The following is a 10,751-nucleotide window of genomic DNA, read 5'->3' on the forward strand; positions in this document are numbered from 1 at the left end:
TATGAATCTGGTCTTGGTCTTGACTCAGACTCACTTCTAGTGGTCTTGATTACAACACCACCTAAAACATGATGAAGTTTAAACCTCACCAATTGACAACATGCAAAAATTCACACAACTGACTCAACTCAAACCAAGTTCAGCGATCTGAAATAGAGGTCATACATCTCGACATGGTTTGAGGGAAAAGTGTGATTGCATTTCTGCATGTTCTCCCAGAATTCTGTGGGGTAACAAACAAAACTTGTTCCTTAAATTAGCCTCATATCTCCTGTGCAAAATTAAAGGAACAAACTTAAGACACCAAACATGTCTTGGCTGATGGAATTTGTGTAAATTAGACATTCGCTAGACTGTTTCTTTAAGTCTTAAGATTATCGACTAAGTAAGTCATTAATAAATACCTGCCTGAAGGTCTTTATCAAACTGCTTGTCTTCAAGTAACTACAGCCACAAAATCCAACAGGTAATAATCAAACATACTGTACCATTATGAACCATGATCGCAACAGCCAGCCATCCAAAACACAGCCGTATATGCTTCATAAAAGCCATCTGATGGACAAGAAGCAAGTCAGGAGAACTGCATGTGAGTCTGGGTGTAAATATATAATTAACACTGATTGATTATTAGCTATTATTATTAATAATTACACTCACCGGCCGCTTTATTTGGTACACCTTGCTAGTAAAAGGTTGGACCCCCTTTTACCTTCAGAACTGCCTTAATTCTTCATGTCATACTTTCAACAAGGTGTTGGAGACGTTCCTCAGAGATTTTGGTTGGTTATTTGAGTTCCTGTTGCCTTTCTATCATCTTGAACCAGTCTGCCCATTCTCCTCTAACCTCTCACATCAACAAGGCATTTTCGTCCACACAACTGGAGCTCACTGGATATTTTTTCTATTTCAGACCATTCTCTGTAAACCCTAGAGATGGTTGTGTGTGAAAATCCCAGTAGATCAGCAGTTTCTGAAATACTCAGACCAGCCCGTCTGGCACCAACAACCACGCCACGTTCAAAGTCACTTAAATCCCCTTTCTTCCCCCATTCTGATGCTCGGTCTGCACTTCAGCACGTTGTCTTGACCACCTCTACATGCCTAAATGCATTAAATTGTGGCCATGTGACTGGCTGATTAGCTATTCGTGTTAACAAGTAACTGAACCTAATAAAGTGGCCGGTGAGTGTATTTACAGATGTAATTGAACAAAGTAACAAGTGTGAAGAATAAAAAAAAAACTATTAGGCAGCAAATAAATGTAAATTACAGCTGTTGATTGTTTACAGTAATCGAACATGTTGGACATTTTACAGCAGAACCTTCAAAAACTACAGTAAATTTATTTTATGCTTATTTTTATACATGCTATACATGATTTATAATATCAGTTACAGCTTTGCCACCTGTAATATTCTGTAATTTTACAATGTCAGTTATTCACAGTATTCTGTTGTTAAAAAATGATACATATTTTCCTCAAACGAGAGTGGAGTCAGGTTTTCTTTACTCCAAAAAATTTCAGGATTTTCCTGGGAAGGAAATCTTTATTGGTAAAATGAATGAGCTTACCTTAACAGCATCCCCAGAGTAAGAGTTCTGAGAAATGCATGGTGAAAATGCTTTGCATGGTGTGCCAATCTGTGCTACACCTCCTAGGAAATTATGCAAGACACAGTGTTGTGAGAGTGCTGTGTCACCAACTGTGACCTTGCCCACGGTCAAACTAAAGTAAAATGTGGTTAGCAAAAACACCATGAAAAGTGAATTTTGGCTGGACAATCTGTCTTTATTCATCATTATCCATCGTTATTGGAGCATATCCAGACACACGAGGCCTAATACAGGTCTGGACTGTTTCACAGGTTGGTGAACCTCTTTGCTTCTGACAGACTCTGCTTCTCTAAAATGCTCTTTTTATACCCATTCATGTGAGTTAGTTGCAAATTGAACCTTCAGCTGCAGGACTTACTTTTCAACTTGTTGCCCCTATTCTGACTTTTTGGAGATGCATTGCTGCCATCAAGTTCTAAATGAGTTAATGTTGTTTGTGAAGTGGTAAAATGTCTCACTTTCAACACCTGATATATGCTCTATGTTCTATTGTGAATAAAATATGTGTCTATGAGATTTGCACATCATCGCATTCTGTTTTTATATACATTTATTTACATTTTACACAATCCTGCCTTCCGCCCAGCAACTGCTGGGTTAGGCTCCAGCTCCGCCTGCGACCCAGAAGGATAAGCAGCTTAGAAAATGTGTGTGTACATTTTACACAATGTACCACTTTTTTTGGGATTGGGGTTGTATATATTCATCCCAAACCATTAAGCACTGGGTATCGTGTCTTCCTAAACCTTTAAAATCCCAGTCTTCTTATGAAATAAATGTAATACATAATCATTTTCTTTCTTAATAGGTTTCTTAAAGTTCGGCTTTTATGTGTTTACTAATAAAACGTGTAATGAAGCTTTTGATGAGACTTGAAATTAAGTACAATACTTAACCAAAATGTTTATAGATGAGAGCTTTTTTACCTGTCCGTATGCAAAACAGTCCTGAAATAAGAAAGCTTAAATGGTAATGTAATTAATCAACCGTCCACCATCAGATCCTCTAGGTTTTGAGTGAGCTTTAATGTTTGTGCTTTAATACTTACAAAAGGCAATAAAGCAGAAATGAAATGATGAGTTATTTCAGCTATGTCACACACATCCCACTCTACCTACAAAACATGTTAATATAAATAAGTTAATATGATTCAGTTAATGTTACACAAACCACTACAGTGAAAAATTAGAAACTGCTTCACGCATCGAAAAGTGAACTTTGCCAGGCGCCAGTCAGTCTGACAGTCTGAAATGTGGCATGATAAGCATTTTTCGCCATGCGTTCCCACCCATAGTGAAAATAGACAAAAAACCAGTGTTGAGAAGATCCAGTAATGGAGAACCTCACATTGGTTTCTCACTGGATTTTCTTTTAATTTAAAACATATTTGAACATCAGCAGGAGATAATTACACTGGTTGACAAGTTATGAAATATTATTAGTTGTTGTTATTTGCATTTTTTTATGTTTCTCTATGCTTCCCTTTGCACAGCAAGAGAGTCACTGTAGAGGCAACTTCCCTGTGTGTTCTTAATGTTGGTGAGCTCTCTGAAAGCTTTTGCATATGAAAGATGTTGCATATGAACATCTTACAGCAGGGGTGTCCAAAATTTTGCAAAGGGGGCCAGATTTGGTTAGATGAAAATGTATAGGGGCTGACCATTCGGACTGACATTCCTCGAACCATTACCATTGTAAATTAACTTGTAAATAACTATATAACTATATCCTTTGCTGTCTGCAGATAGGTTGATTGTGCCAGTCTAAATTTAGACACGGGCCTGATTTGGCCCGCTGGCCGGACTTTGGGCATGTCTGTCTTACAGGATATCTACCAGTCTGGCTGCCTCAGGAAGATCAAAGAGATCTGGTCAGGCAGCCTCACCCAGCACTCCAGGGTTCGATTATCCGACAGGGAGACGTGAATAATTTGGGGGCAGTCATGGGCTAAAGGTTAGGGAACCAGCCTTGTGACCAGAATGGTCTCCGATTCAATCCCCAAAACAGACAGCACCTGACTGAGGCATCCTTGAGCAAGACACCTAACCCCCAACTGCTCACCAGGTGCTGCGGATTGGGCAGCCCACCGCTCCGTGCAAGTGTGCTCACTGCCTCCTAGTGTGTGTGCTCACTAGTGTGTTTGTGGTGTTTCACTTCACAAATGGGTTAAATGCAGAGGTGATATTTCCCCGTTTGTGGGACTAATAAGGGTCATTTTATCTTAACTGACATTGATGATGTCACAGCAGGCCACTCAGTCTCACAAACACAGCTGTCACGCAGGGAATCTGCTTTAAAATCCTTAAACTTTCACCTAGAAACTTCATTTCAGTTTTAAATTGTAGAGAAACGTGTCCTCTCTGAAAACACAAAATATCCCATCATTTCATCTATTAGCTTTGTGAGAGCATTGTGAGTAGAGTTGTGAGCATTTGTTTGGCACTAGACACAGAAAACTGCTTCATTGACTCCCATGTAAATTTCTCAAAATCAGAATCTGCTTATTTCAAGATTTTATCTGTGTTTAACTTGTCATAACTCTGACATTTTCTTCTCTTCTTTTGAATGTTGGTGGTGCTTTCACACTCGTGGTAGCATGAGACGGACTCTACAACCCACACAAGTGGCTCAGGTAGTGCAGCTCATCCAGGATGGCACATCAATGCGAGCTGTGGCAAGAAGGTTTGCTGTGTCTGTCAGCATAGTGTCCAGAGGCTGGAGGTGCTACCAGGAGACAGGCCAGTACACCAGGAGACATGGAGGAGGTCGTAGGAGGGCAACAACCCAGCAGCAGGACCGCTACCTCCGCCTTTGTGCAAGGGGGAACAGGAGGAGCACTGCCAGAGCCCTGCAAAATGACCTCCAGCAGGCCACAAATGTGCATGTGTCTGCACAAACGGTTAGAAACCGACTCCATGTGGATGGTATGAGGGCCCAACGTCCACAGATGGGGGTTGTGCTCACAGCCCAACACCGTGCAGGACGCTTGGCATTTGCCAGAGAACACCAGGATTGGAAAATTCGCCACTGGCGCCCTGTGCTCTTCACAGATGAAAGCAGGTTCACACTGAGCACATGTGACAGACGTGGCAGAGTCTGGAGACGTCGTGGAGAGCGATCTGCTGCCTGCAACATCCTTCAGCATGACCGGTTTGGCAGTGGGTCAGTAATGGTGTGGGGTGGCATTTCTTTGGAGGGCCGCACAGCCCTCCATGTGCTCAACAGAGGTAGCCTGACTGCCATTAGGTACCGAGATGAGATCCTCAGACCCCTTGTGAGACCATATGCTGGTGCGGTTGGCCCTGGGTTCCTCCTAATGCAGGACAATGCTAGACCTCATGTGGCTGGAGTGTGTCAGCAGTTCCTGCAAGATGAAGGCATTGAAGCTATGGACTGGCCCGCCCGTTCCCCAGACCTGAATCCGATTGAGCACATTTGGGACATCATGTCTCGCTCCATCCACCACAGACCAGGAGTTGGCGGATGCTTTAGTCTAGGTCTGGGAGGAGATCCCTCAGGAGACGATCCGCCCCCTCATCAGGAGCATGCCCAGGCATTGTAGAGAGGTCATACAGGCACGTGGAGGCCACACACAATACTGAGCCTCATTTTGACTTGTTTTAAGGACATTACATCAAAGTTGGATCAGTCTGTAGTGTGTTTTTCCACTTTAATTTTGTGTGTGACTCCAAATCCAGGCCTCCATTGGTTAATAAATTTGATTTCCATTGATGATTTTTGTGTGATTTTGTTGTCAGCACATTTAACTTTGTACAGAACAATGAGAAAATTTCATTCATTCAGATCTAGGATGTGTAATTTGAGTGTTCCCTTTATTTTTTGGAGCAGTGTATATACAGTACTGTGCAAAAGTCTTAGCACCCAAGACACATTTTCAAAATCTATTTATTTGTGGTTTGTGTTTATTTGCTGAGAAGTGTCAATATTTCAATAAACAAAATTTATAGAATATTAATTAATAATGTATATATATGTTAGTGTAGGAGAGGGAGAAAGGAGGTGCGGTGTGGAATGGATGCAACATTTCCCTGTTTCCAGACATGAAGAAGGAGCTGGCCGGGAGGAGGAAAACTTTTACAACGGCGAAACAGCTACTGCGTAACAAGAAAGTGAGGTTCCGACTAGTCTTTACTGCAATGCTCCATTTTGTGTGGAAGGGAAGGAACAGAAAGTTTGTTGTCGCAACAGAGGCTGTCAAGTTCACCAAGCAGCAAGTTACTGATGGAGAATAATCTGAAACATCCACCAGCATAAGGAAATTGAGGGAGGTATGATGGGGCTGGATAACTTTGTGTATCTGTTCAGGCTATAACCTGGCTGGCATCTCAGACATTCCACTGACCTAAGTCAAGTTCTCCTTTCTTTTTTTTCTTCTTTCTCTTTTTTTGTTGCTGTTGTTTGTTTTACGGACATGGATTAAACAAGATTAATCTTCAACTGGTGGCAGGAGAGATTTTTCTGTTCAGGTTTTCTCCTCTGCTGTGGAGGGAAGATTTTTGTTGACCTGTCTGGTCATGTTGGTTCATCTTAAAATTACAGGTATCCTAATAATGCTCAGTGGTACAAAAGTCACAAGCTATGTTTTTGGATTGGGAAGGTCGGACGACATGGGGCGATTTCTATGCCAATATTTTATTTAAATTTTATTTTCTTATCATGTGAATGGCAAATAGTGCTTTTGTTAAGGTAGTTTCCTGGAATATTAATGGTTGTGGGAATCCTGTGAAAAGGAAAAAGGTACTTTTATATCTTAAGCATAAACAAGCTGATATAGCATTCATTCAAGAAACACATCTACAGGATGATGAAGCTAAAAAATTTAAAAGAGACTGGGTTGGACATGTTTACTATAGTTCTTTTTCCAGCAAGCATAATGGAGTTCTTATTTTGCTCCATAAGAGGTTGAACTTCTATGTTGAAGGAGTATAAGGATAGTAATGGTACAGTTATTTGTATAGAAGTCAATATAAATGGGGGAGAAATAACGCTATGTAATATCTATGCTCCTAACAAGGATGAACCATCTTTCTTTCATGGACTTAATAGTATGTTGGGAAATGCCCAAGGACAAATCATTTTGGCAGGAGACTTCAATCAGGTCTTAGATGGGATATTAGATAAAAGTAAACACTCCGGTATCGCAGCACCAAAGGATAGAGCTGCTATTCACATGCTGATGGAGGACAATGGCCCGATTGATGTTTGGCGATTGGTCAATCCTAGTAACCGGGAATACACATTCTACTCCCATTGCCACAAATCCTACCCAAGAATTGATTTTATTTTGATCTCCCAGAGTCTAACCAGTGCCATCATTGATAGCACTATCAATGCTATTTCCCTGTCAGACCATGCACCTGTTGAGCTCTGTGTAAATATACATTCAGACAGGCTTAGACGAGGTAGGTGGAGAATGAACACATCTCTGCTACAGGATGAGGTATTTTCTAAAGAAATTGCAGAGGACCTATCCTCATTTTTTTAAATTAATTTGGGTAGCACAGACAGAGTAGACTTCAAAAAGGAAAAAAGAGCACAATGACAATATTAAAAAAATGGAAGCAGAACTAAATAGCATGGAAAAAGATTTGGCCAGACATTACTCTGAAAGCTTATTTAAAAACATTTGTAAATGTAAGTTTTGAATTCATGACATTTTCAATAAAAAAGCAGAATATGCTATGTTCAGACTTAAAACATGATTTTATGAGTCAGGAGAAAAGGCTGGCAGACTTTTGGCCAGACAAAGAACAAAGCTCTGCCCAAATAATTCCAGCAATAAGAGCAGGAGGTTCTCTTTACAGGGCAGTCGTGGGCTGGAGGTTAGGGATCTGGCCCTGTGACTGGAAGGTTGCCGGTTCGATCCCCAGTGCCGACAGTCCGTGACTGAGGTGTCCTTGAGCAAGACACCTAATCCGCAACTGCTCCTCAGGTGCTGTGGATAGGGCTGCCCACCACTCCGGGCAAGTGTGCTCTCTGCCCCCTAGTGTGTGTTTTCACTAGTGTGTATGTGGTGTTTCACTTCACAGATGGGTTAAATGCAGAGGTGGAATTTCCCCATTTGTGGGATCAAAAAGGTATCATTTACATTTACAGCATTTAGCAGACGCTCTTATCCAGAGCGACTTACAAGAAGTGCTTTGTCTAGAGAAATTATCTTTGCTAGTTACCAATAGGTTAGAGAAAAAGACAGTCCTGAGCTCAGGTACTGCTAGAAACAAGTCACTGTAGATACCCAGAGAAAAGGAATAGATTTGAACACAGAACTCTGTGCCATACAATACAATACAATACAGTAAACTACAATACACAGTGCAATACAATAAAATATAAGTGCAGCACAATATATTGCAAACAATACTTAATTCAATGCTCATTTAAGTGCTGTGTAAAAAGATGTGTCTTCAGTCTGTGTTTGAAGACAGGAAGAAACTCTGCTGTATGGACAACCAGTGGGAGTTCATTCCACCACTTGGGTGCCAGTACAGAGAACATTCTTGACACTTGTGTTCCATGCACCTTGAAAGATGGCGGGTCAAGCCGAGCTGTACTCGAAGCTCGAAGAACTCATGGTACAGTTTGAGATTTCACCAATGGTTCTCTTATAACATCTTCTAAAGGTATTACTGAAGCCTTTAAAGAATTCTATGAGAACCTGTATAGATCTTCTGGTGCTTTAAATGAGTTATCAGTCCAAGATTTTTTCTCAAACATAAATCTTCCAAATTTATCTTCTGATCAGGCAGATCTTCTTGATGCACCAATAACCCAAGAAGAGGTTAAGACTGCCCTTGTAGCCATGAATACAGGGAAATCACCAGCAACACAGGGATTTCCTGTAGAGTACTATAAAGAATATATTGATATAATTACTCCAATACTGACAAATATTGTTTCAGGAGGCTTTTCAAAGAGTCTCACTTCAACTATCTCTTAATGAAGCACTCATCTCTGTGATACCTAAGAAAGGAAGTGATCATACAGATCCAGCTAACTTTAGACCAATCAGCCTCATCAATGTAGATAGCAAGATATTGGCTAAGGTACTGGCCCTAAGATTGGAAACAATCTTACCACACATTATACATACAGAGCAAGTAGGCTTTATAAAGGGTAGATCTTCTACTGATAATTTGAGAAGACTCATGCACTTAATGTGGTTAAATGCCTCTAGCACAGTGCCAGTGGCTGCTGTCTCGCTTGATGTTGAGAAGGCCTTCGATAGGGTCGAGTGGAGTTTCTTACACTCTGCCCTGTTGAGGTTTGGTTTTTGTTCTGGTTTTGCAAATGGATAAAAATAATAGACAGCACCCCTAAAGCATCAGTTTTGACAAACGGACTTACTTCGCCTCCTTTTGATTTTTCTAGAGGAACATGACAGGGATGCCCCTTGTCACCTCTCTTGTTTACAATTGTGCTGGAACCCCTAGCGGTGGCCATAAGAGCAAACCCTGCCATCAAATGAGTGGATGGTGGTGGCAGTGAACATAACCTAATGCATTATGCTGATGATATTCTTTTCCTGACTAGTGATCCCCAAAATTCTTTACCTGCACTAATGAACACTAGTGATGCATACTCTAAGTTGTCTGGCTACCAAATTAATTGGACCAAATCAGAGGCAATGCCTATATCTAGACATTTTCACCCAAAACTAATAAAACAGTATAATTTTAGATGGATTCCTAAAGACATGATTTATCTGGACATTAAATTAACCTCAGAGCTAGGTGAGATGGCAATACTGAATTTGAGCCTCTCCTTCAAAACATCACATTTTTAAACAAAATGAAAGTGTAATCAGAAAATTTCTATGGGCAGGGAGGAAGCCCAGATTTAAATGGAATAAAATATGTGCACCCAAAGAGAAGGGAGGGCTTGGTCTTCCAGATGTTAGGCTATATAGTTTGTCATTTGAGATGGCTAAGATAATCAACCACTGGAGGGGAATGGTGTCTGTTTTAATGTGTGCTAATATAGAGAAAAACCTGGCAGCACCATTCCATCCAGTTAATGTGCTATCCCAATGTTTAAAAAGTAAAGGGAAAGACATAAACCCAGTCATTAAGCATTCTCAAGAGGTCTGGGCAAAGGTTCATAATTGCACGAGATTTCCCACTACAAACAACATTATGCTTCACTCTGGTTCAACCCAGAGGTGAAGATTGGGAAGCAGGAAGTGTTTTGGAAAAGATGGCTAGACAAGGGTGTACACACTGTAAACAATCTCTATAAAGAAGGGACATTCATGTCATTTACTGAACTTGTCCAACAATACAAGTTGCAAGAAAAAGGAGATTTCTGGAAATATTTACAAATTAGACACTGCATAATTAAAAAGTTTCAGTCAGAGAGAATAGCCAACCCAATTGTTGACTATCTAGATAACCCTTTTAATCATAAGGCATCAAAATTTTATAAAAACTCAATTTATTTAATTAGTAGCATATGTGATCATTTAAGAATAATTTGGCAGAGAGACCTTAAGTGTGAAATTAAGGAGGATACATGGAGTCAAATCATAGCACAAAATGGCAAATTTGTCAGAGAAGCTAGAGGGAAATTTATCCAATATAAAATTCTGTACCGGTATTATTGGACACCTTGTAGGCTTTTCAAAATAGGACTAACAAATAGTAGTTCATGTTGGAAGTGTAAAACAGAAATGGGAACCTTTTTGCATCTTATATGGGAATGCCCCATGGTTGAACCATTTTGGCACAGTGTGCTGAAATTTTTGGAGACATGGGTGGGAGTAGCCCTGCCGGTGTCTCCCTGTTTATGTATTTTGGGAGATAAAACAGAAACCCCCCCATAACAAAAAGGGTATATTCAGTTCTGATGGTGGGCATAACCTAAGCTGCAAGAGTCATTTTAAGACACTGGAAATCACCCAGATGTCCAACACTCCAGAGTGGAAAATCCTAATGAGACCACATCATATGAGGTTACGTTAGCTAGAATAAGGGGCAAAAGGCCTGTGGAACTGGGAATTTGGGATTATTTCATGTATCATCTCACTTCTGACTAACAGAATGATTATGAGACTAGAACTAAGATGTTTGTATACCTTATTATTTCACTTTATTATTACTGAATTATTGGTATTTGTG

General features: G+C 40.4%; 1 protein-coding gene across 1 annotated transcript in view; it reads right to left on the reverse strand.

The window, feature by feature from the left end:
- LOC108443223 (E-selectin-like) overlaps positions 1-1,645 on the reverse strand; it is a 33,503-nt gene extending 31,858 nt beyond the window's left edge. Inside the window, exons 1-2 of the mRNA XM_037537852.1 lie at positions 1,576-1,645; positions 489-555 (exon numbers count right to left, since the gene is read on the reverse strand). Coding sequence (XP_037393749.1) covers positions 489-555 — 67 coding nt within the window. The 5' untranslated portion in view covers positions 1,576-1,645. The remainder of the gene's footprint in view (positions 1-488; positions 556-1,575) is intronic.
- Positions 1,646-10,751: the final 9,106 nt, after the last annotated feature.

The sequence above is a fragment of the Pygocentrus nattereri genome, chromosome 4 (assembly GCF_015220715.1).
Source record: "Pygocentrus nattereri isolate fPygNat1 chromosome 4, fPygNat1.pri, whole genome shotgun sequence".
NCBI classification, from domain to species: domain Eukaryota; kingdom Metazoa; phylum Chordata; class Actinopteri; order Characiformes; family Serrasalmidae; genus Pygocentrus; species Pygocentrus nattereri.